General features: G+C 29.6%; 3 protein-coding genes and 1 pseudogene across 5 annotated transcripts; 3 read left to right on the top strand and 1 right to left on the bottom strand.

Moving 5' to 3' along the window:
- Nucleotides 1–1262: 1262 nt before the first annotated feature.
- On the bottom strand, nt 1263–2460 carry LOC124835817 (uncharacterized). The gene is made up of 4 exons (XM_088115493.1): nt 2038–2460; nt 1823–1939; nt 1606–1685; nt 1263–1507 (listed from the first exon to the last, which is right to left on the bottom strand). The coding sequence occupies exons 1-3, from the start codon at nt 2368–2370 to the stop codon at nt 1608–1610; spliced, it is 528 nt and encodes a 175-aa protein (XP_087971619.1). The 5' UTR covers nt 2371–2460; the 3' UTR covers nt 1263–1507; nt 1606–1607.
- A 183-nt stretch (nt 2461–2643) lies between these two features.
- On the top strand, nt 2644–3968 carry LOC124835818 (histone H2A variant 1-like). Its single transcript, XM_047310818.2, has 2 exons — nt 2644–2827; nt 3457–3968. Exons 1-2 carry the CDS (start codon nt 2714–2716, stop codon nt 3751–3753), a joined length of 411 nt encoding a protein of 136 aa, XP_047166774.1. The 5' UTR covers nt 2644–2713; the 3' UTR covers nt 3754–3968.
- A 2723-nt stretch (nt 3969–6691) lies between these two features.
- Nucleotides 6692–10077, top strand: LOC124835821 (calcium-transporting ATPase 12, plasma membrane-type pseudogene; annotated as a pseudogene).
- Nucleotides 10078–11616: 1539 nt separating this feature from the next.
- On the top strand, nt 11617–20276 carry D27 (beta-carotene isomerase D27-like protein). Of its 3 annotated transcripts, XM_047310828.2 has the most exons (8): nt 11655–12152; nt 12226–12365; nt 12806–12901; nt 17223–17284; nt 18443–18549; nt 19564–19656; nt 19805–19853; nt 20045–20276. In XM_047310828.2, exons 1-7 carry the CDS (start codon nt 11933–11935, stop codon nt 19843–19845), a joined length of 759 nt encoding a protein of 252 aa, XP_047166784.1. In that variant the 5' UTR covers nt 11655–11932; the 3' UTR covers nt 19846–19853; nt 20045–20276. The 3 variants fall into 3 exon arrangements, 2 of the variants coding, with proteins under 2 accessions (XP_087971643.1, XP_047166784.1); XR_015786735.1 differs by lacking the exon at nt 20045–20276 and having other exon boundaries at nt 11617–12152; nt 18443–18553; XM_088115517.1 differs by lacking the exon at nt 19564–19656 and having other exon boundaries at nt 11617–12152.
- Nucleotides 20277–22924: the final 2648 nt, after the last annotated feature.

Genomic DNA, 22924 nt, shown 5'->3' with positions numbered 1-22924 from the left:
GATTTTGGATCGTGATATTGAAAATTTATACACTTCTTATTCATTAAGACCTTATTAAAGTTTTAGAAGACAAATTCATAAATAATACAACCATGATGGAGATAATAAAATGTGGTCACATAAAGCTTCGAAAACATTTGTTTCGAGCTTTAATGAAAAACTGCCAAGACAAGTTTTAAAGAAGAAAATAGCAATTGGATTATAGATGAAGCTGAAGGGTTTGTACATAACCAACAAATCCTTGATTAATTGTTTATATTTAAAGTAAGCATTGTACTCATATAATATTATTATTAAAAAGACAATTAGTACACAAGGTGAGTTAAATAAGTGAATCAAATAAAGGAAAACTAAAATTATATTTACAAACACTTATGAAGTTTTTTGTCAAACTATGTATCTAGGTAAGTTTTGTTGAAAAAAATATTGATATTTGTAAGTTCTAATTTAAATGACAATTTTTATGCTTTTTGTAATATCCTAAAATTTAAACGGACAAGTGTATTATCTTAAAATTTGAACTAATAAGTGGAATTTTAACCCTATCAAAGGATTTTTTTTTTTTATAATGCTTATAACCATACAATATACAAATCTAAACTTCCTCAATATCAATACAAATATTTACAATAAATAAAAATGAAATAAAATAAAAAAAGTCTTTCTCTTCTCTCAAATTCTTTTTTCTTACATTAGTATCTATATCTAATCGTATACGTAGTACAATCATTATAAACGGTAAACACATCTACAAAATATAAAGATAAACTATTGACATTAATCATAATATATATGACATTATCATCAACTTAATTTAAACAATTGGACGGTATCAAAACAATATACAAAAATATTTTAGATAAATTTATTCATTTCACCTTATACTATCTTTATAAAAATTTAAATGAATTTTCTCATAGTGATAGGTTAGGATAAATGGGCTAACAGACTCGTTTAAATCTCCAAGTTTTACACCTTCAACTATAATAAATCAAATTATGTATAAATCAAACTGTATTATATTTTGTAGTGGCTAGTCAGAATAAATGATTTAATACTACTCATTTAAATTTCCAAGATTCCCAATATATATATATATATATATATATATATATATATATATTTACAATAATTATTAAATATTAAAACCAAACCATATAAATATATAACTAAAACCATTATATAATAAGGTATAAACAAAATAAGGTTAGGATCATATCACTAAATTAATTATGAGATTATGAAGAACTTACTTAAATATATGAAAAGAAGATACAACATATATTACTAAAATAAATAATTAGAGTTACATCTATTAGATTTTGGTCTTCTCAAGTTTGTTTGACATTAACATTGAGAGATTATTTTCACATATTTTTTTCACCATTCACAGACAGACATCAAAGTCAAGCATTTCCAGAAGATTGACTTAACATCATCACAAACCATTCTTACTTGTATTGATTACACAACGACAATGGTGCTCCATATTCTACCATACTAATATCTGTATTCATACATAAAAGTTAATATTCACGTTTAACACGGCAGTACGTGCATTTTCTTCATAACTTATAGAATAAAGAAATGCAAATCAGAATCCACCTCTATAAATATCCATCCTTCTTGTCTTGTTCCTCTGCTTCTTTGTTAGCAGCTTGAACAGATTTGAACCAAAGGAAAGCCTGACCATTAAGAGTTCGTAAACAGGCAAGAAGTAACATTTTACTTTTACATATAATTTAGAAAAAAATTAAATTAAATTAATTAATTTTAATTAAAATTATCAATCTGAACATTGAGGAGAGTAATTAATTCTTACCGAAGAGGGAATGCCAGTGAAGACAAAAAAACCAAGCAAGGGAGCATAAAACACGCTGTCCGAGGTTAATACTCCAAACACCGGTCTTTGGTTCACATATTCAAAGATGGAGCCAATCTGTGGCAGCAAAAGATACACTGTCAAGAAACAAATAAAAAGAAAACAATAATAATAATAATAATAATAATAATAGTGGTAAGAAGTTGGTTAATTACAGCAGCAATTGCTGTTATGGCAGAGGCAAGTAAATAGGCGAAGAATGGGATTTCAAATCCTTGCTCCGAAGTGTTTTTGTTGGCCTCATCCCTGGCCCATGGTGGTGGTTCATCGGAATCTGGTTTAGCCCAGGAAGGGATTTTTTCCTCTGATTTACTTGATTCGGCGGAGCCTTGGGTCACAGCTACCACAACTAACCTATACAGTGTTTTCCTCTTCCTATGGTGGTAGTCGGGAGCTCCAAGAAATGTTGTAGGTTGTGATACATGTTGATTTTGGATAGCACCGGCACACCACAGTGTTAAGAAGCTGCCACCGCAACTGGCCGCCATGATATTTTTTCTAATTCACAAATTGGGAGTTGAGGTACTGCCAGTAGAACCTTATCCTAAGTTTGGGCCTTAGGTAGGTTGATAGTCTTTAATGGGTCTGAGGTAGGTTGATGGGCTTTAATAAGCCTACTTGAGCGAAAATATTGGGTGGACCCGGGAAATAAAAAAAAGTGAAATAATTTGAAAATCAAATTCCCACGCAAAAGTGACCGCGCCCCCGGCCCGCCTATTGTTTGAGAAATAGGAGTTTAAAGTGTTTATTAAGATAGCTTTCGCATTCAACCACAGTCACTATTTCAGCATCCTTCTTTTGCTTTGGTTTTCTAGGTTTCTCTCTGTGTCAATGGCGGGAAAAGGAGGGAAGGGGCTCGTGGCTGGGAAAACCACCGCTGCCAACAAGGACAAAGACAAGGATAAGAAAAGGCCTGTCTCTCGTTCATCCCGTGCTGGGATCCAGGTAAACTATTTTCCTTTTTCTTCAGATTTTGTTTTTCCGTTCCGGAATTGCCTTAGTTTTCAATTGAAAACATCATCTACGCAACTTATTTTGACTTGATTTCATTGGTCACACCTATGGTATATGTTAGATCTGATTTGTGTTCTCCTGACTGTTGTGGAAGTTTCTTTGCCCACATCCTGTTCTTAACCACAAAGCAAGCAACTTTTGTTGTTTTATTTTTAATTATCTATTGGTGAGGGAAATTCTTTCAGAACAGTGTCAGATGATGAAAATTAAGTTTTTTTTTATAGTAATAATTATTCCTTTTGCGTTCCTTTTGTTCATAGGAGACATATGTGTATAAGAAAGTCCCAAAATTGAGTCTTGAAAAAAGAATTTACTCTTTAAATTCCTGACTTGACTAGAATTATATCACGATCTAAAAGAAAGGTTGAGTTTTTTGTTCTTTCTTTCTTCAAAATTATAGTTTTTGATAGCAATTGAAATGTTTGGGGATTGTTGGAAATTTTTTGTGTATAATGCCCACAGTTAAGTTTAAATCAAAGATCTGTGATAAAATCCTGGATTTTGTTGAGATGGTTTGATGTACGGTTTGAATTATTTTGATTTTGTTTTTGTGGCTGTAGTTTCCAGTGGGGCGTATCCACAGGCAGTTGAAGCAAAGGGTGCAAGCCAATGGACGTGTGGGGGCAACTGCTGCAGTATACTTGGCATCAATTCTGGAATATCTGACTGCTGAGGTTCTGGAGTTGGCTGGGAATGCAAGCAAGGATCTGAAGGTGAAGAGGATCACACCCAGACACTTGCAGCTGGCTATCAGGGGAGACGAGGAACTTGACACCCTCATCAAAGGGACCATTGCTGGTGGTGGTGTCATCCCTCACATCCACAAGTCCTTGATCAACAAGGCTGCCAAAGAATGAGACTCAATTTCCTCTTTACTTTTCCTTTAATCTGTCTCTTTATTTACCATCAGGTTGTGTGTTAGTTAGGTACTAGATTTTATTCTCTGTTTCTTAAGAACAAGATGTTAATGTTAGAGTGTAAATGATCATTCTATCTGTCTTTAACTTGGTTGATGTACTACTCCTGGAATTGTAATGCTGTTGGATTTAATGAGTTCTTTGTTTTAGCTTTAGCAAGTGATTTGTTTTTCTGACTACTCATTCAACTCTCTGGTTTTTTGCTTGTTATATTTTAATAGAGTCGTGCAATATTATTAACTATTACTACTAGCAATTTAGTGGACTCGGTTCATCAAAATAAAAGGGGGAAGAATCTTGCCCAATAAGTGACAAGTTTTCTTGATTGTTAGATTTTCAGTGTCAGTGTAGAACTGTCCGGTTTTGTGACTAATTTTTGTTATGGATTATTTTGAATTTTAGAGTTGATTATGTTACATCCTTATTCTAGTATCACGATAATAAACTTGAAAATTACAACTTATGTTTATGTCGAAATTGACTCTGGAGCTTCTAGATCTATTTTAATTATTATTTGTACTTTTTTTTTGTTTGACTGAACTATGTGAGGATCATACGTGGTCTATCTTTGCCGTTTCCATCTTAAACAAAAAAGAGAGAATTGTAAATATTTTTTAAAAAATGGTTCTTGTTATTAGGATGTATTTACTATGGTTCAATAGAAATTGGAAAAAGAGAAATTGAAGAAAAGTTATATTCATTATTTTGTGTAGCAGATAAACAGATAAAGCAAAGAAAATAATAGCAGAGAGGTGAACAATAGAAATCCTTTGGTGAGAAGGAGAAGCGAAATTTTACATAAGTATAATTATAAGTTATAATTTTATTATTTCTCCTTCATATGTGAATAAATGCTCGTTTTTTTCTCTTATATTTTTTAATCCAAATACTTGAAAAATTTACCTACTTTTTGTATTTTATATTTTTCTATATTTCCTTTCTACCTGCTCTGTCTTCTTTATACAAAGAAGTTGCTAATGAGGTACTATTGCGGGTAATAACTTCAAGTTGATTTTTTAGAGTAATAAAATTCATGCTATTGAAAAATGCTAAAAACTATATATTGTTTGAGTTACAGAGAATAAAATAAAGACAGATATTTTTTTATTGATGATTGTCGACGAAGAGTACAATATTAAACCTAAATTGCTGTGGATAAAAATAGTACAAGTGTCCTCATCTAGATCCGAGGAATTTGAAATAAAACTAAATAACAGGAAAATATCTAGAAAAAACTAAGTCTGTCCAGTGTTTTTTTCAGTAATTTTGAGTTTCAGAGCATTTTAAAAAAGTACTTTCTCCTCCGTGCATATTGTTTGCATATGGGCCAACAATTTTGTTTTAGAGAATAGATAATAGTTTTATTTAACAACTCTACCCACACTACACTCATCTGCCTTTCTACCTCACTAACATTGACTCTATCACTTGTAGTACTTTTAGCGAATTCAATTGTTTGTGTTGTACTAATATGAATGTCATTTTACCATTTATTTCTTCATCTAAAAGATTTTTTAAACTTTATTATTTATTTATGGATTAAAAGTTTTTTTTTAAAAAAATTAATATTTTTATAAATAATGTATTTAAAATGTTACAATAAAAATATAGTATAATTCAATTTTATTAAATTTGTTGCATTTTTCATAGTATCAAAGCTTACATTCATCCATTTACATTATAATTTTTTTTAGGAGAAAGGAAATTTGGAATTATTTAACGTGGACCAAATTGAATGACATAAAGGTCCAATCGTTTGCAGTCTAACCTTACTCTTTTAAGGAAGCTTAAATTAGATAAACCTTTCACTATGAAGTCCAAGATGTATCTCGATATCCTTGATTGTTTAGATACAAATTGTGCATATTTAATAATAATATGAATGTGGAATAAGCAAAATACAAATTCCATTAGTTTTTGTCTTGACACTTATCAACAAATATACTATTAGATATATCTTTTGATAATTATTATTGACTATTATCCTTTAATAATTACCTATGAATATATATGTGATAATTACTAATAATCTATATCTGTCAGTAATGATTACAACAACAAAATTATTGACGGATATTTATTGTCGGTAATTCATCAATTTATTACCAACTGATATTTGTTATTTTCGATATATTTTATCTTTTGATATTTTTTTTTCAATAATATATATACAATGCTAATAAAATATATTCTACTTTGTTGAAAATTGACGGGTATCTTTTTTTTTTTTCCAATAATATGGAAAGATTCTAACGTAACATAAATCCAGTAAGTAAATATATTGTCGGGGTTGACGTAATTGAAATAACTTGTTTTGGACTAAAATAATGAGATTGCAAAAAATTGTTAAAAAAAAGAAAAAAAAAGGCTAAAAAAATTCATTTGATTATAATTTTTTTTTCAATTATTTAATTTAAAAAAATTTCAATTAAATCCTAATTTTTGTTAAGATTTAACTGAGTAAGTGTTCCTAAAATTCTAGGATATGAAATGAATAGCAATAGTGATTATGGTTACCCTGTAATGAAGGGCAAAAGAAAAGAAAATTAACGAAGAAAGAATAGTGATGCATTCCTATTCAATAATAGCAATCTTTACTAAAAATACAGAAAAAGAAAAAATACGAAAAGAGAGACCACAAAAGTCATGATTTCTAAGATAACATAAATATGGATGACAAGACAAGTTTGTTTTTTTGTATGGTTTCTTAGTCTGTTTTGTGTTATACAAAAACTAGACACATTTAAAGTCATAAAACATCATCAATAATGGTTGAAATTTTGCTTATGTTCAAGTTCATGAAATAAAATATAAATCGGTTAGCTCAGTCGTGAATGCAATAAGAATGGTCTACAAATGTGAATTGGTTCTTAGCAAAGTAGGTACCCGGAGGGTTTCTTTTAAAAGTTTGACTAAATTGGACTGTAAATAAAAAAGATAAACATATGTTAGGAAGCTACTCGGAAATTGCCTCTATGGTCCTCTGGTACGAAATATTACCATACGTTTGTCATAAATAAGACAGCCAGCTTTGAGTCATAATCTAGTTCTTTCCTTCTATCTTTTTGGCCTAAGATCTTCTGCTGATTCCATGATCAACATAGCCAAAGAGAGATGGCGTTTTGCTTATACAGCAATTTATTCTAGGCGAGTCATGCTTGCCTTGGCCAAAGAAGTCATGTCTAAGAGAAATACAAACACCCATCATTACTCTGAGCTCGTCCAAGCCCGATCTTCAAATTACAGCAGTACTCTAGAAATAATCGAGCCCATGATTCCGCAACATGGAACCAATCGTTATTCTTTGGTTCCTGATGTTGACAAGGTCCGGATTACCAGTATGGTCAAGGACAAAAACTTGTCAGCCTTTACAGAGTTTGGAGGAGTTGAAGGTGTTACAAACATTCTTGGAACCATTCCAGCAAAGGGAATCACTGGCAGCCATGATGATGTTGCCAAACGTATTCAAGTATTCGGTTCCAACACTTACCAGAGGCCCCCGCCTAAGTCTTTAATGAGTTTTGTGCTGGAAGCTTTCAATGACACTACTATCATTATCCTTCTTGTTTGCGCCGGTCTTTCCCTTGGTTTTGGCATAAAAGAACATGGCCCGGGGGAAGGCTGGTATGAAGGAGGGAGTATATTTGTAGCAGTGTTTCTGGTGGTGGTTGTTACCGCACTCAGCAACATCAGACAAGAGAGACAGTTTGACAAATTGTCAAAGATAAGCAACGACATCAAAGTAGAAGTAGTGAGAAATGGAAGGCGACAACAGATATCCATCTTTGATGTTGTAGTGGGAGATATTGCATCCCGTACGATTGGTGATCAGATTCCAGCTGATGGATTGTTCTTGAGAGGCCATTCTTTGGTAGTGGATGAATCCAGTATGACAGGTGAGAGCGATCATGTAGAAATTGAGTCTTCGAGAAGCCCTTTCTTGTTGTGTGGTGCAAAAGTGGTCGATGGATATGCTCAGATGCTAGTGACATCTGTGGGAACCAACACAGCATGGGGTGAAATGATGAGCTCGATATCGCGAGACACCAACGAAAGGACACCATTACAGGCTCGCCTTGACAAGTTAGCCTCTTCTGTTGGAAGGGTAGGCCTCAGAGTCGCTTTTCTTGTTTTCAGAGTCTTGTTATTTCGTTATTTCACTGGAAACACACAAGATAATGAAGGGAATACAGAGTTCCAGGGGAGTAAAACTGATATAAACGACATTTTCAATGCGGTTGTGAGGATTATCGCTGCTGCAGTGACAATTGTGGTGGTGGTAATCCCAGTGGGTCTGCCGTTGGTCGTCATTCTCAGTCTTGCTCTCCCCATGAGAAGAATGATGGCAGACCATGCAATGGTGAGGACACTTTCTGCTTGCGAAACCATGGGATCGGCTACAGTTATTTGCACGGATAAAACTGGTACCTTAACCTTGAATCAAATGAGAGTCACCAAGTTTTGGCTTGGCCCGCAAAATCTCGCGGAAAAGTTTTCCAATGCAATGGCCCCTAAAGTTCTTGAATTATTCCAGCAAGGAGTTGGCCTCAACACAACTGGAAGTATCTATAAATCTTCATCAATATCTGAACCTGAAATTTCTGGCAGCCCAACAGAGAAAGCTATACTCTTGTGGGCCGTGTCAGATTTAGGCATGGACATGGATGAACTGAAGCGCACACACGAAGTTCTCCATGTTGAAACGTTTAACTCTGAAAAGAAACGAAGTGGCGTCGCAATAAGGAAGGAGACTAACAACACAGTTCACGTTCACTGGAAAGGTGCTGCAGAGATTATACTTGCAATGTGTTCAAATTATATTGACAATAACGGCATAGAGAAGTCCCTTGATGAAGAGCGGAGCAAACTTGAAAATATAATTGAAGGCATGGCTGCTAGCAGCCTTAGATGTATTGCTTTTGCTCACAAGCAGATTTCAGAAGATATTGATTATAATGATAAGGAGAAAGCACACCAAATCCTTAGAAAAGATGGCTTGACCTTGCTAGGTATTGTTGGCCTCAAGGATCCATGCCGACCCGACGCCAAGGAGGCTGTCGAAATGTGTAAACATGGAGGAGTTAGTGTGAAGATGATCACAGGTGATAACATATTCACAGCAAAAGCAATAGCAACAGAATGCGGAATATTAGACTTTGATGGCCATGTGAGTGCGGGAGAAGTGGTGGAGGGTGTGGAATTCAGGAATTATTCTGAAGAAGAGAGAATGGAGAGAGTAGAGAAGATCCGCGTGATGGCAAGATCATCCCCTTTGGACAAACATTTGATGGTGCAGTGCTTGAAAAAGAAAGGTCATGTTGTTGCAGTCACAGGAGATGGCACAAATGACGCACCTGCTTTGAAAGAAGCTGACGTTGGACTTTCTATGGGGATCCAAGGAACTGAAGTTGCCAAGGAGAATTCTGACATTGTCATCTTAGATGACAACTTCAGTTCTGTTGCCACTGTTTTAAGGTGGGGAAGATGTGTTTACAACAACATCCAAAAGTTCATACAGTTTCAACTAACCGTAAATGTCACAGCTCTGGTGATAAATTTTATTGCAGCCGTTACTTCGAGAGATGTTCCCCTGACAACAGGTCAACTTTTATGGATAAATCTGATTATGAATACGCTAGGAGCGTTGGCACTGGCAACAGAAAGACCTACAAAGGAGTTAATGGAGAAAAAGCCAGTAGGTAGGACTGAGCCTCTTATTACTAATATTATGTGGAGAAACCTTTTAGCTCAAGCTTTATATCAGATTGTTGTCATCCTGGTTTTACAATTCAACGGAGAGTCAATCTTTAATGTTAGAGAGGAGGTAAAGGGTAGTCTAATTTTTAATACTTTTGTTCTCTGCCAAGTATTCAACGAGTTCAACTCTAGAAATATGGAGAAACTAAATGTATTCCGAGGCCTTCACAGAAACCATTTGTTTCTTGGAATTGTGGGGATTACCCTTGTTCTTCAAGTTGTGATGGTGGAACTTTTAAGGAAGTTTGCTGATACAGAGAGATTAACATGGGAGCAATGGGGAATTTGTATTGGAATTGCAACTGTGTCATGGCCAATTGCTTGGATTACAAAGCTCATACCAGTTTCAGATAAACCCTTCAACCACGTTAAGTATGTAAAATTATTGGTCTCCTAGTCACTCGCTTGAGGAACCAAAATTCACAACTCTGATGTATTAAAGATTTGCTTGGATCAAACTGTTTCATTTTTGGTCCGTGCTCTGATGTATTAAAGATTGATTTTCCAGATCTGATTTCCGTAAATTTATGTATGATTTTAAGAAGTGGAACATTAAAATTTCCAATCTAAATTGGCAGGGGTTCTCACCTTTGCTTTCAAGTGTTTTTTTTTGGAACGAATGGGTACAGCTCGAATGTGATTAAAAAAGATTGTTGTCTGGATCCGATTGGACTGGGAGTGCTTTTTCATGCACCTCTACACATTTCTCTCTATATCGTTGAAGCAAAAAAGGTGAAGTATAAGATTTTTTTGAAATGCAAAGGATATTTTTAGAATTTTAGAAAGATGTGGAGGTACAGAAAGAAACAGAATTGTGGAGAGGCGTAAGAAGAAACACTTGTTTTAGTTTGAAAGAACAACAATTTGGGAGCTTTGTTTGAAATTGGAATGGCCAAATTTTAAAACGGAAGGTACGTGACACTGATATATATATATATATATATATATATATATATATATATATATATATATATATATATATATATATATATATAATTTGGATTTAAAACTGAATTAAGTACCTGGATTTGGATTTATAAAATCTGAATTAGTTTTGTGGATGAGGTGGATTTAGATTCACACATCTGATCCAAATATTATATTTGAACTGAATTTGGATTGAATTTATGACCACTCAATAAAGGTTATTTCATTCAAATCTTGCAATTGTGATAATTCTAAGTTTAAAGTGTGTAAGTCTACTAAATTAGTTGTTAGATTTTCCGTGTCCGGGTAGACCTGTGTGGTTTTGTGACTAAGTTTTTTGTTTTTGATTCTTTTTGAATTTTAGAGTTGATTGTGTTACATCCTATAATAAACTTTAAAATTGCAACTTTTATTTATGTGGAAATTGACTCTGGAGCTTCTAGATCTATGTTGTTAAATAAATTACTTTTATTTACCGACTTAAACAATGAAAAAAAAAGAAAGAAAAAATATATTCATTATTTTGTCTAGCAGATAAATAGATAAATCAAAGAAAATAATAGTGGAGAGATGCACAATAAAAATTCCTCTGGTGAGAAGGAGAAAAGACATTACGTCCTTTTATGTAAGTATAATTAAAAGTTATAATTCTATTATTTCTTTTTCATTTCACTAGAAATATATATATTTAGAATAAATATGTCTCTTTTAATAAATGCTTTTTTTTCTCTTATTTTCAAGTACTTTAAAATTTCTAATGCGATTAGTTGATTGCGGGTAATGACTTTAAGTCGATTTTTTGGAGTACTAAAATTCATGCTAATGAAAAATTCCAAAATCTTGCTTGTGAGTTACAGAGAATAAAGTAAAGACAGATATTTTTTATTGATGATTGTCGACGAAGAGTACAATATTAAACCTAAATTGCTGTGGATAACAATATTACAAGTGTCCTCATCTAGATCCGAGAAATTTGAAATAAAACTAAATTACACAACAGGAATATCTGGAAAAAACTAAGTCTGTTCAGTATCGTTTTTAGTTACTTTGAGTTTCAGAGCATTTTTAAGCCTCTCCATGCCCACAGTAATTTTAGGGATTTTTCTTGTATGTTCTATGTACGACTTTTCAACATTTTATGACGTGAATTTTTTAGTGTTTGTATAAACATGGAATAAGTTTTGACACTTAGGCCGTGTAATAAAATAAAAGTATGTTTGATGTGAATTATATGTAATCCGAAGCCGACAGAAGAAAGCATCTAATATAGTAAGGAAATGCCAAGACCGGAATCTATAGCAGGAACTGTGTGAGACGTGCTATTCACACACTCTTTCTTCTTATATCTGCCTCTCATTTCTTCCTCTGTTGACATTCTTAAACAACAACCACCATTCCTTATTTTTCTCTCACTCCAAACTCATAACATTCAAAAATGGTTGCAAATTGCTTTAGGCTGAACAAGAGTTCAGCACTGTGTTCAACTCATTGGAACCACACCAAACGTAAACCAGAACACCCTTGTGCCGTTGCAATGCTCAGAAGACCTTCAGAGAGTATTACGGAAGAACCAAGAAAAACTAATGCCTACAACGATAACTTGTTTGATCGTTTAGCAATAAACCATCTTTCAAAAAGCGTTCAAGAAGCCACAGGTGCATACCCTTTTGCCACTCTGCTATAGTTTCTTTGAAGGAGAGAATTTCCTACAGCTTTTGATTTTTGCAGGACTCAGCAACAACAAGAGTGGGTATGAGAGCTTGGTCGAAGCAGCTACTGTGGCTAAACACAAATTTGACCCTATTGGGCAGCAAGAGGTTATCATCCAAGCTTTGGACAGAGCCTTCCCCAGGCCAATACTTTCATTCGTGAGTTCGTTACTCGCTATTCATTGTATTGGAATTTTGATTTCAAACATTTGATCTTCTTGTCTTGTGTATGACACCGCAACTTTAGTGAATCTGACAATAAAAGCACAGTTTGCATTGAGGAACTGAATAAAAAGGTAACATAATGTAAGCTTGGGTTGCAAGATTCTGGAGCCTAGCTCTCGTGTTTTCCTTCTTCTATTTTAAAGTTTGAACAACGAAATAAGCCATTCGTGGAGTTTCTCTATGGGAAGGAAATTTTGGGAATTATTCGTTGCTCTGTAGAAGCTGCCTTTGTTTTTAGCTTATTAGATTTATGCTATTTTGTGACAAATGGCTTATTCATGTTATGTTTTGTGGCATGGTTTTAATTTGAATTGTTGAGCATTGTGATTTTCAAGGATGAATGTTTTGTGTTTGTTGTATACGAGGAATGGTAGATAAAGACAGTGCTACCACCAGCATCTAAACTCTCACGGGAATATTTTGCCGTTTTCACCACTTTGTTCTTTGCCTGGTTAGTCGGGCCTTGCAAGGTAAACAATTCAGACTACTTTTTATTTATTTCTCGTTTAACAATTGACATTTTAGTTTGTACTTTTCTGTGGTTTTATCTCACTTGTTTCTCAATAATATTTAAAAAGCCTAGGAGAAGGAAGGCCTTTAATTCAAAGAAAATACATAAATACAAACAGGTGTAGAGCAAGTATTGAAGAATAAGGAGAAAAATACCTATTTTAGGAAAAATATTATTTTCCATAAAAAAGAATAATCGTTTGACAATTCATTATAAAAATAAAATAATAATTAAAATTTTCAATTTATAAAATAAATAATATCAAATAAAATTAAAAGCGAATTCAAAACATCATTATCCAAAAAGGATTATTTTATAAGAAAGAAAAAAAGCGCAAGTACTCTCTCTGATTTTCTATCATAAAATGATTGGTATAGAGTATTAAAGTTTTTTGTATTTTTTATCATATTGATAATTTTATTTTCCTTATTTTATATCATGAATATGAAATATGATTACTTTAAGTTATTCTTTTACATAGTTTGAAACAGTGTCAAACTGGTCTTTATAATTAGTTCACCATAATCATTTGCATTAGCAGCCCGAGAGAAGCAATATATACAATATTTAGTATTGTAGGAGGTATTATAGTTATAATTAGAGGTCGTTTTTCTCTCTTGGACTAATCTATTATTCCATATCATTTGCTATAATTAACGGCCGTAATTAATTTGTTTCTATTTAATAAGTTTAAAAGCTTCTAACTCGTTATAGGAGTTTGGATTAAGATTTAAGGAAAACAAGTCACAATTTAGAACTCTTTTACAAATATTTTCTACTCAATAGATTTATAAAAATATATTTAACTCATATTTAGTTAAAATATTTTAAACTATTTTGCTGATCAAAAGTAATTTTATTTTTTTCTAAAGAATATTTTTCATTTGAAATTTATCATAATAATTTCAACATGGCTCAAAAGATCTCCACCTTCACATTGAGGAGATTAAATTCAACTTAATCTTTACTGTACTCTCATTTAAAATAGTTTCAATTCATCCTTCAGTAAAATTTCAACTTATATGTATCTTTAATGCAATTTCAATCAAAGTATTTTTAACTTCATCTTCACCAAATATTATTTTGAATTCAACATCGATCAAAGTAATTTTTTTAATTTATTTATCATAACTTCCAATTTTAGGTTGATTTATTTAATTGTTTTGTACTCAACCTCAACTCTAATATTTTTCATTCGACCATATTTAGAGTAATTTCAAACTGACTTCAACCATAATATCTTCAACTCAACCACAATTAAAATAATTTTTGCTTCTTCGCAAATAAAATATTTTCACCTTTGCCTATTTAGAATATCTTAACATTAATGTCACTTATAAACCTTATTTTGTGTATTTATTTTTTTAAGATGGATTTGAGAGAAAAAGAAGACAAATGTGAAATTGTTTTAATTAAGAGAAAGATGGTAAGAAATGAGAAGAAAATTTATAAAAATTTATAAAAATTTATGAACGCTGTGATTGTGTAATAGATTAAAAAAATATAATAATTGATAAAATATAATTTTATTCTAGTGTTTAAATTTATTTTGAAATAAAATATTGTTATTGTAAATTATGTTAAAATAAAATATAAGTTATTATATTTAAAATAAAAAAAAATTATCCATGAAATTATATTAAAATAAAATGAAATGATATTATTATGGTTAAATATGTTTTTGGTCCCTTAACTTTCAGCGAAAATTGGAATTAGTTCCTCTTCAAAACTTTGGACTAATTTAGTCCCCAAACTTTAAAAATGTGTGAATTTAGTCCTTTTAACCAAATTTTATTAACTTTATTTCATGTTTCAAAGGCATTTCTTAGTGAACATTGAAACAAAAATGTGTCAAACGGTATAAACAACTCAAATAAACCTAACAAAATTTAGTTAAAAGGATTAAATTCACACATTTCAAAAGTTTGGGAACTAAATTAGGTCAAAGTTTTGAAGAGGGACTAATTAGTTCAATTTTCGTTGAAAGTTAAGGGAACAAAAACATATTTAACCCTATTATTATTACTAAAAATGCATTTTATTTATTAATTGTTTTTATTGTTTATTTTATATAATAAAATATATTTACAAATATTTAATTATTATATCTTACATTTTAATTTATCAATATATAATAAAATTAATTTAAAATTTTAGTAATTATATTTAATTTTTGAATAGTGTTTTTCCTTCAAATGTTTTTAAATAACAATAAAGAAAGTTAGTTCAAAGGACGACTAAATTATGGTTTTTAGTGTTTTAATATTATTTTATTTCTTGAAATTCATACTTTAAATGCATTTATTTTCTCGCAAACTTTCCGCGTCCCGAAACAAACACACCATTTACTTAAACTCAATCAAGATATTTCAACTTAATCTTAATCAATTCACCTTAATCTAAGATATCCTTAACTTAATATTGATTATAATTCTTCATTTTAATCTTGATTAAAATATTTTTAATATGACCTAAACTAAAACATCATTAGTTTGATATCAAATAAAATTTTAAATTTCTTCATGATTTTAGTCGCTGAAATTTAAGCTAAATTGTGTTTTGGTCCTCCAAATTTATAAAGGTTAAGTCTCTTTAATTAAAAAGTAATTTTATTCCTTTAAAATTAGATTTGGAGGACTAAAAATAGTTTTAAGAAAATATTTTACTTTTTCAAAATTCGATGTTTTTTTTTTAAATTGTGAGTAAAATAATTTCTTTTTATAAATTTATGATATCAAAACTATATCTATCCAAAATTTTAAATACAGTAATTAACTAAGTTTTAAACTTAAGACACATGACTAATTCAAACTCACAATAACCATTCGTATTTTCGTCCTATTAGCTTTTTAGGATGGATTATGGGTAAGTCGGGTTATTTTAACAATATCAATTTATAATATTTCAGTCTGAATATAATATATGTAAACATATATGTGTGTGTGTATATATATATATATATATATATATATATATATATATATATATATATATATATATATATATATCATTCTAAATAAATATTTGTAAACATATATCATAATAAAATGTATCTTAAATATATAAATCATATTTTATATTTATAGCTAACAATTTAAATTAATAAATTTATTTTTACTATTAGCATTTAAATTGTTGAATTTAGTTTAGATCCATGGATAAAAGAGATAGGGAGAAAAAAAGGGTGATACTTGAGATGATTTAAGATAACTTTTCTTTGTAATTTCATGAAGAGTAAATGAAATGCATCTTTAAAAAGAGAAAATAAAACATTGTTGAATTGTGAAAATTAAGAATAGTTTCTATTTAAAGTGTTTCTCGTTCTCTCTATTATCAGTAGTTTAATGGTCTAATTAAATTTTAAATATCTTATAAATTTTAATTAAAAAATGTATTCATGCTTAATATATATTTTTTTTATTTAAGTATTTTACTATTTATTTTTACTATTAACAGAATGATCTATTTATTATTTTTGCTTTTTTATTTTCAATACGTTGATCAACTCCACATCTTTAATCTTGATCAACTTATTGCTCAATATACTATTGGAGAAGGAAATAAACAAATTGATCATCAAATCAAAAAATATTAAAGAAGGAATAAACGGATTAATAACTGAGTTAGAGATGAGAAAACAATCAACCAACATGATACTTAAACAAAAGTAAAATATATTTTAAACACTCAATAAATCTAATTTGTAATAAAAATATTAATTAAAAACACTCAAATTTATAAATTACTTAAATTTAATTTAATTAAGTTTATTTTAATTTATATAACATTTAAACATATTAACCCTAACATTTATATAACATTTATTGTATATCAATTTATCACTCCCTTCTGTGATTGTTTACCGATTACTCACATTATAGCATGTTTAGTTTATCACTCTTCTATTATTGTTTATCAGTTGCTTGAAAAAAGATGTACTAATACATTGTGATATAAATGTTAAATTAGAAAGAATATATATAAAAGAATCTATAATAAGAGTATTTTCACTATAAAATACTTTTTATATTTTTTAGACGTAAATTTATCATACTAATGAGATTATAATCATTTTTATTTAAAAAGTTGACATTTCTTTATCTTGTGTGGTTGATAAATACAGTTTTGTCGAAATTTCATACTATGATGTGATCTAAAACTAAAATTAATGTATAGATGATAAATAAGCTAATTGACCTATATGGACATCCTTTTACTTTCCGACAACGATTTAACAATAATTTTTAAGGATTAAAACTCATTAATCTCACCATTCATAGGTGAGGGAATCGAAAGTCAACGGCAGAAGTGAAAAAAATGTAGTCTACATCCCAAAATGCAGGTTAGGTTTTTTTTTTAATCTAAAAAAGTTTGTTTTTCGTGTTTCTTTTCTTTGTGTTTTTATTTTCATTTTCATATGATGTTCATCTTTAACGAAAAAATGGTCCCCCAATTCACCCACCTTCAGCACATTTTGGTGACGCACAATCTGCTAATTATGATTCACCTTCTCTCCATCATTCTATTCTCTATTCCCATCATCATTATCATCGTCACCATCAATTTATTTTTTCAATACCAAAATCATTATTATTACATGGAGAATACTGACCACTGCTAACTTTCAAATTAGATTCTTCTTTTAAAAGTTTTCAAATATTAATTTCTGTTGCATTTTTAGTTTAATTCGTTTATACTTTTAGGATGAAGACTTTTTATATTATTTATCAATAAAAAATATATCTTAAATATATATTTTAAAATAATTTGTAAAAGTTTATATTTCTTAATGAAAAGTTATATAAAAAATATTAATCTTTATTTTATTTACACGTGGAAATATAAAATATTAACTTATTTTCAACCTTATTCATGATTAAAATGCTATGTCTTCAATTTATTAAATGTTTTATCTTTATTAACAGCAGTTTTTGATTCATAAAATAAACAATTTAAAACTTTATTTTCATATATTTATTTGTATTTTTTATAAAAAAATTTGTCTATACTTTATATATATATATATATATATATATATATATATATATATATATATATATATATATATATATATTATGATAATAAATAATTGATGGATTTTAAATAATCAATATGCGAAGTCAAAATTCATAATCATGTTAATAATATTATTTAGAATTTAAGGAAAAAATAAAACACTCACTTATTCCTTGAAATAGGTATATACTTAAAAAAGCATTTAAGTCTCAAGTTATTTGTAAAGAATAATATGAATATGTTATTATTAATTAAAAAAACAACTATAGTATAGAAGAAGTCTATAAAACCTGATGACAATATTGTCAATTCCAATTAAATTCAATAATTCGCAGCATAAAGTTGTATTTATCAAATTCTAATTAGTATTTAAAGAACACTTGTTATATAAATATATATCATTTTATGATTGTTTCAGCAAAATAGCCAAAACATGTTACTTTTCTTTGCTTCTCTATTCCTCTCTCAGACAAAATTTATGTAGGTTTTTAGAGGAGACAAGTTGTGTAGGCATGTGTATCAATCTCTGCAAAATGCCATCTCAAACTTTTATAAAGGACTCTCTGGGAATGTCAGTCAACATGGTACCCAGTAAGTAGGTTTTCCAGACACAATATATCTTTATTATTATTACTATATTATTATTCGACTTTTAATCAGTTTACTGCAGTTATTATTTAATTTTGTTTGACTTATACTCATTTTGAAAAGGACTATAATGTGATTGAAGCTACCAAAGTACAGTTATAGTCAATCCTTACATAATACTTCATTGAGTTCTATCTTATAACATTTTTCTTTTAAAAATGATTATCATGTGTTCCTGATCTTTGCAAGATGTAAGAAATGAAGAAATGAACAGGAACATAGTGTATATATATAAAAGATTATCTCTTTTTGGTTAGTTCCGCAGAAAGATATGAAGAAAAGAAATAAATAAATTTCATAAGCAACTAAAAATCATGGTCTCTATAAGTCCACTAGTATTAGGGTCAGAATCATGATTTCAATATAGGACCCATGCACACACCACTAAGATACAAAAGTGCAAATAAATCCATCCAAACTCAGTTGAGAATATACAAAACCAATATGATATATAGAATCCAAATGTAAACTTAAACTTTATATTGAATAGGAATAAAAAAGTTGAGTATTTATAAAGAAAAAGCTATGAACATATTGTTTTAGAGCTTTAGATTAAATAAAACACTAAAAAAACTTATGAATGAATTTATAATAATGTGTTGTGGGAAAACAGTTTCACATCTGCACAGTGTATTAGTTCCATACCTCAGTTGTATCTAAAACCATATAATAACAGTAAGTAATGAGTGTAGTGTTCATTGATAGTGTTATATTCCATAAATAAGATATTGATTCTCATACCAAAATCATTGAAATTGTATAATGATGGTCGACTCAACAATAAATTAATGACAGTAATTTCTGTTTATGTGAATTTGAGTTGGTGAAACGAACAGGACCTCGTATTGGAGAAGGGGAATTCCTGTAATAAAATGATTAAATAAATCCCACTAAGACATCTGCTAATAATAATGGATGAGTAGAATGTGATTGTTTTATTTATGTATTGATATGCAGATTTTGATGACATGAGTTGTGAGATGATATTTGGAGAGGATCCTCCTGGATCAAGTGATGATCCAGCACTGAAGCAACCATGCTATAAACTATGTAATTATTTCATTGCAAGATTCACCACATTCGTTTTGGTCTACCAAGTGCACCGTGAAATAAAAAATTTCAGAACTGCCAAAAGTCAAATCTACATTACAAAAAGTAGAATTAACTAATTAACATTGTATTTTCGTATATCATGCAGGCAAGGCATATAAAAGTCATGGAACCGACTGCCTCAGTTAATGCTCAAGGTATGGAAGATAGGACAAGGATATAATATTTCTTCTTTTATATAATTTCTGGTTTGTATCTTGAAGAAATATTGTTGGTATGTGATGAGTGATGAAAGAGGATTGTATGTGTTTGAATTGAAAGGAAAATGAAAATAGTTTCCTTTTATGGGAAGTAGTGGTTTGACTGAAGATTTGTTGTGGGGATTCAGGTGAACATGGATGGAACAAGAGTGTCTCCCACATTGACATGCCAAAGCTCAGACTCATCAGCCATAGTTTCTCTCATTAAGAAAACAACCAAGTGCTCCACCGCACTTCCAACCAATCATTTGCAAGTAGATTTCCATCATTCTTCTTTCTTCTTTCTTCTGCGTTTCCAATATGTAAACAAAACCACCATATGATGTTTTTCTCCTTTCCCTATGTAGTATTCGAACAAAATTTTCGTGTGATCAAAGTTTTTTTAATTTAAATAAAGTATATTTTGAAATAATAATAATAATAATAATAATAGAATTGCATGCTTTAGTTTAGAGAGAAAATATGATTCATTAAAATTTTGAAAACCATGTGTGACTGTTGTGAGAAACCGCTCTATTTTTCTTGCTGGAAAATTCCTTTACCACCAAAAAAAAGGGCTAAAATACAATCAAGAGAGGATGAATTAACTAAAAAGTGGTGTTCTGAAAAAAATCAAAGAAAATTTTAATTAAAATTATTGATAAAAAAATTTAATGAAGTGATTTATGAACACAGAATATCAAAATTTTAAGATAAAAAAAATAAAAAACTTATAGGTTATTGTATATTGGTTTAATTCTTATGGAATCTACATTCGGTTTATCCAAACAATCTAGACTAAATCTTTTACTAAAATTCTTAAACACCTAACTAAGAAATATTGATGTAAACTAGAACAAGGCAAAAACAATCAATTCTTGAAATTTTTAATTGATACACTTAATTACCTAATGTATACACCAAACATTGGCGCAGAGTTTTTCAATTTCAAATTGCAAGAAAAATAGAGAAATATATCACTTCATGTGTGATAGATTATGCAATGAAAATCATCCTCCTTTGATGATTCTTGAACAATATTTCAAATCTCGAGGAATTTTATAAATTTAGGAAACTTTCTTCCTCAGAATAATGCCCTCTAAATTTAAAATATATAAAAACTATATTTTTGAAAGTAATAGAACCTTTTTTAAACAATAATTCAATAAGATAAGCTATTATTAACAAAAATAATCAATGAGTTTGTTTGTTCATCGACCATAAAATAGTTCAAGACAGTTAATCAATTATAACTTGACTTAATCAATTGTTTCGAAAGGTTGCATTTTTTTAAGCACTTGTTATAATTGATTGCATTTCTACAAAGTCAATTATATTCAAAACATATCAAAATCAATTTTACAAAATACATTTGATTATTTTTTTTATTATATTTTTGAAAAAATTTCTCTGAACAGAGATAAACATTTTTTTTATCAATCGTTTATTTTAAAGAATTATTTAAATATAATAATTTAATTTCATATAAAGGATTATACACTTAACCTTATAATCAACATAGAGAAAAAAGGTTAAACATGTGAAATTTGGAGATTGTTAAAAACTACATATGGTTTTAAGTTGGGAAAAAAATTAATATTAGATTTTGAAGTAAGAAGATTTAAGAAGATATAGAGAAGTAATAAAATATGAGATGCGTGTTTGGTGTAGGAAAGTGAATTTAGTGGAGTTGATGATGAGAATTTGAGTAGAGAATGTATAGTAGCATGAATAGTGTATATGAATGGGTTGCATCAGAATGATGTAATTGGGAGTATGGGAAATTAGACATGTTGCAGAGTTTAAGTGGAGGTATCTGCTTACAGTGCAAGCAGAAGACTGTCTAATAATACAATAATACTACATTGCCTCCAATTTCTTCTTCGCAATGCTTATGTTGAAATTAGCAATCATCAACAAATCCATGCAGTCAACAAAAGTGAAACTAACACCATAAAATGCATATTTTTTATTCACTTTTTTTCTATAATGGTGGATTAATAGCAGTCATAATTAAAAATAATAGTCCATGGTACTTTAAAATACAACACGTGACCGTACTATCAATGGAGGTATGGAGATTAGAGAGATTTTAACAAAAATTAAACACCAAATTTACTAGGACCACTCACTAATATATCTATTTTCTAGTCTGTAGATTATAGAAATTAGTCACACAATTAATTAAACCATAACTTATTTCAATAATTTTTTTTATCGCAGAAAAGGAAAAATAAAATTAACTATAAAAACCACCCAAACCCACTAATTTTACCTTCATCATTTACCCCATATCTCTCATCCAAAAACTCCATGAACTATACATCTTTGAGTGAACCACTATGGAGGTTGCCATCTAACTGATCTATGCTTGCACTGACCATACAGTTCCTAACCCCGTCTCAACCTATAGAAAAAACCCCATGACCCAGATTTGAAACAACCCCATGACCCACCTACATTTGCAACGCAACAATTTGCACTTCAAGCTAACATGATTATACTTGAAAATTAAACTATAAAATAATTTTAAAAAATTTATTGATTCTCTCATAATTTTCTATTTATAAATATAAATTAATACAAAAATACATGATAAATAATAAAATAAATATCCTAACAATTATGAAGGATTAACAAGGTTACGATTACAGATCTGGACAAAAGTTGAAAAGAATTACTAGAATTTCGATAGTTGTTTAAGGGAATTTGATGGTTTAATTTAATGAAAAAAATGGTCATTTCGATCTACAAAAACTAAGGTATATATATATATATATATATATATATATATATATATATATATATATATATATTATACTTGTACTTAGCAGGTAATGAATTTCTATATGATTTATTACTTAATATATTTTTTAATGAAATGTATGATTAATTCATATGAACATTGCTTTGGAATAAAATATATGTATTGGTTTAAAAAATAAATGAAAAACAGCCATTTCTTTATTTCGGGTAGGATGAAATTCAGAAAAAAATTTGACGTTAACAAAAAAATATTATGAACACAA

The sequence above is a fragment of the Vigna umbellata genome, chromosome 5 (assembly GCF_029865625.1).
Source record: "Vigna umbellata cultivar VRB3 chromosome 5, Vumbellata_1.0, whole genome shotgun sequence".
Taxonomy (NCBI): domain Eukaryota; kingdom Viridiplantae; phylum Streptophyta; class Magnoliopsida; order Fabales; family Fabaceae; genus Vigna; species Vigna umbellata.
Note: the sequence above shows the minus strand (reverse complement) of the source record. Positions and strands in the feature narration are given on the sequence as shown.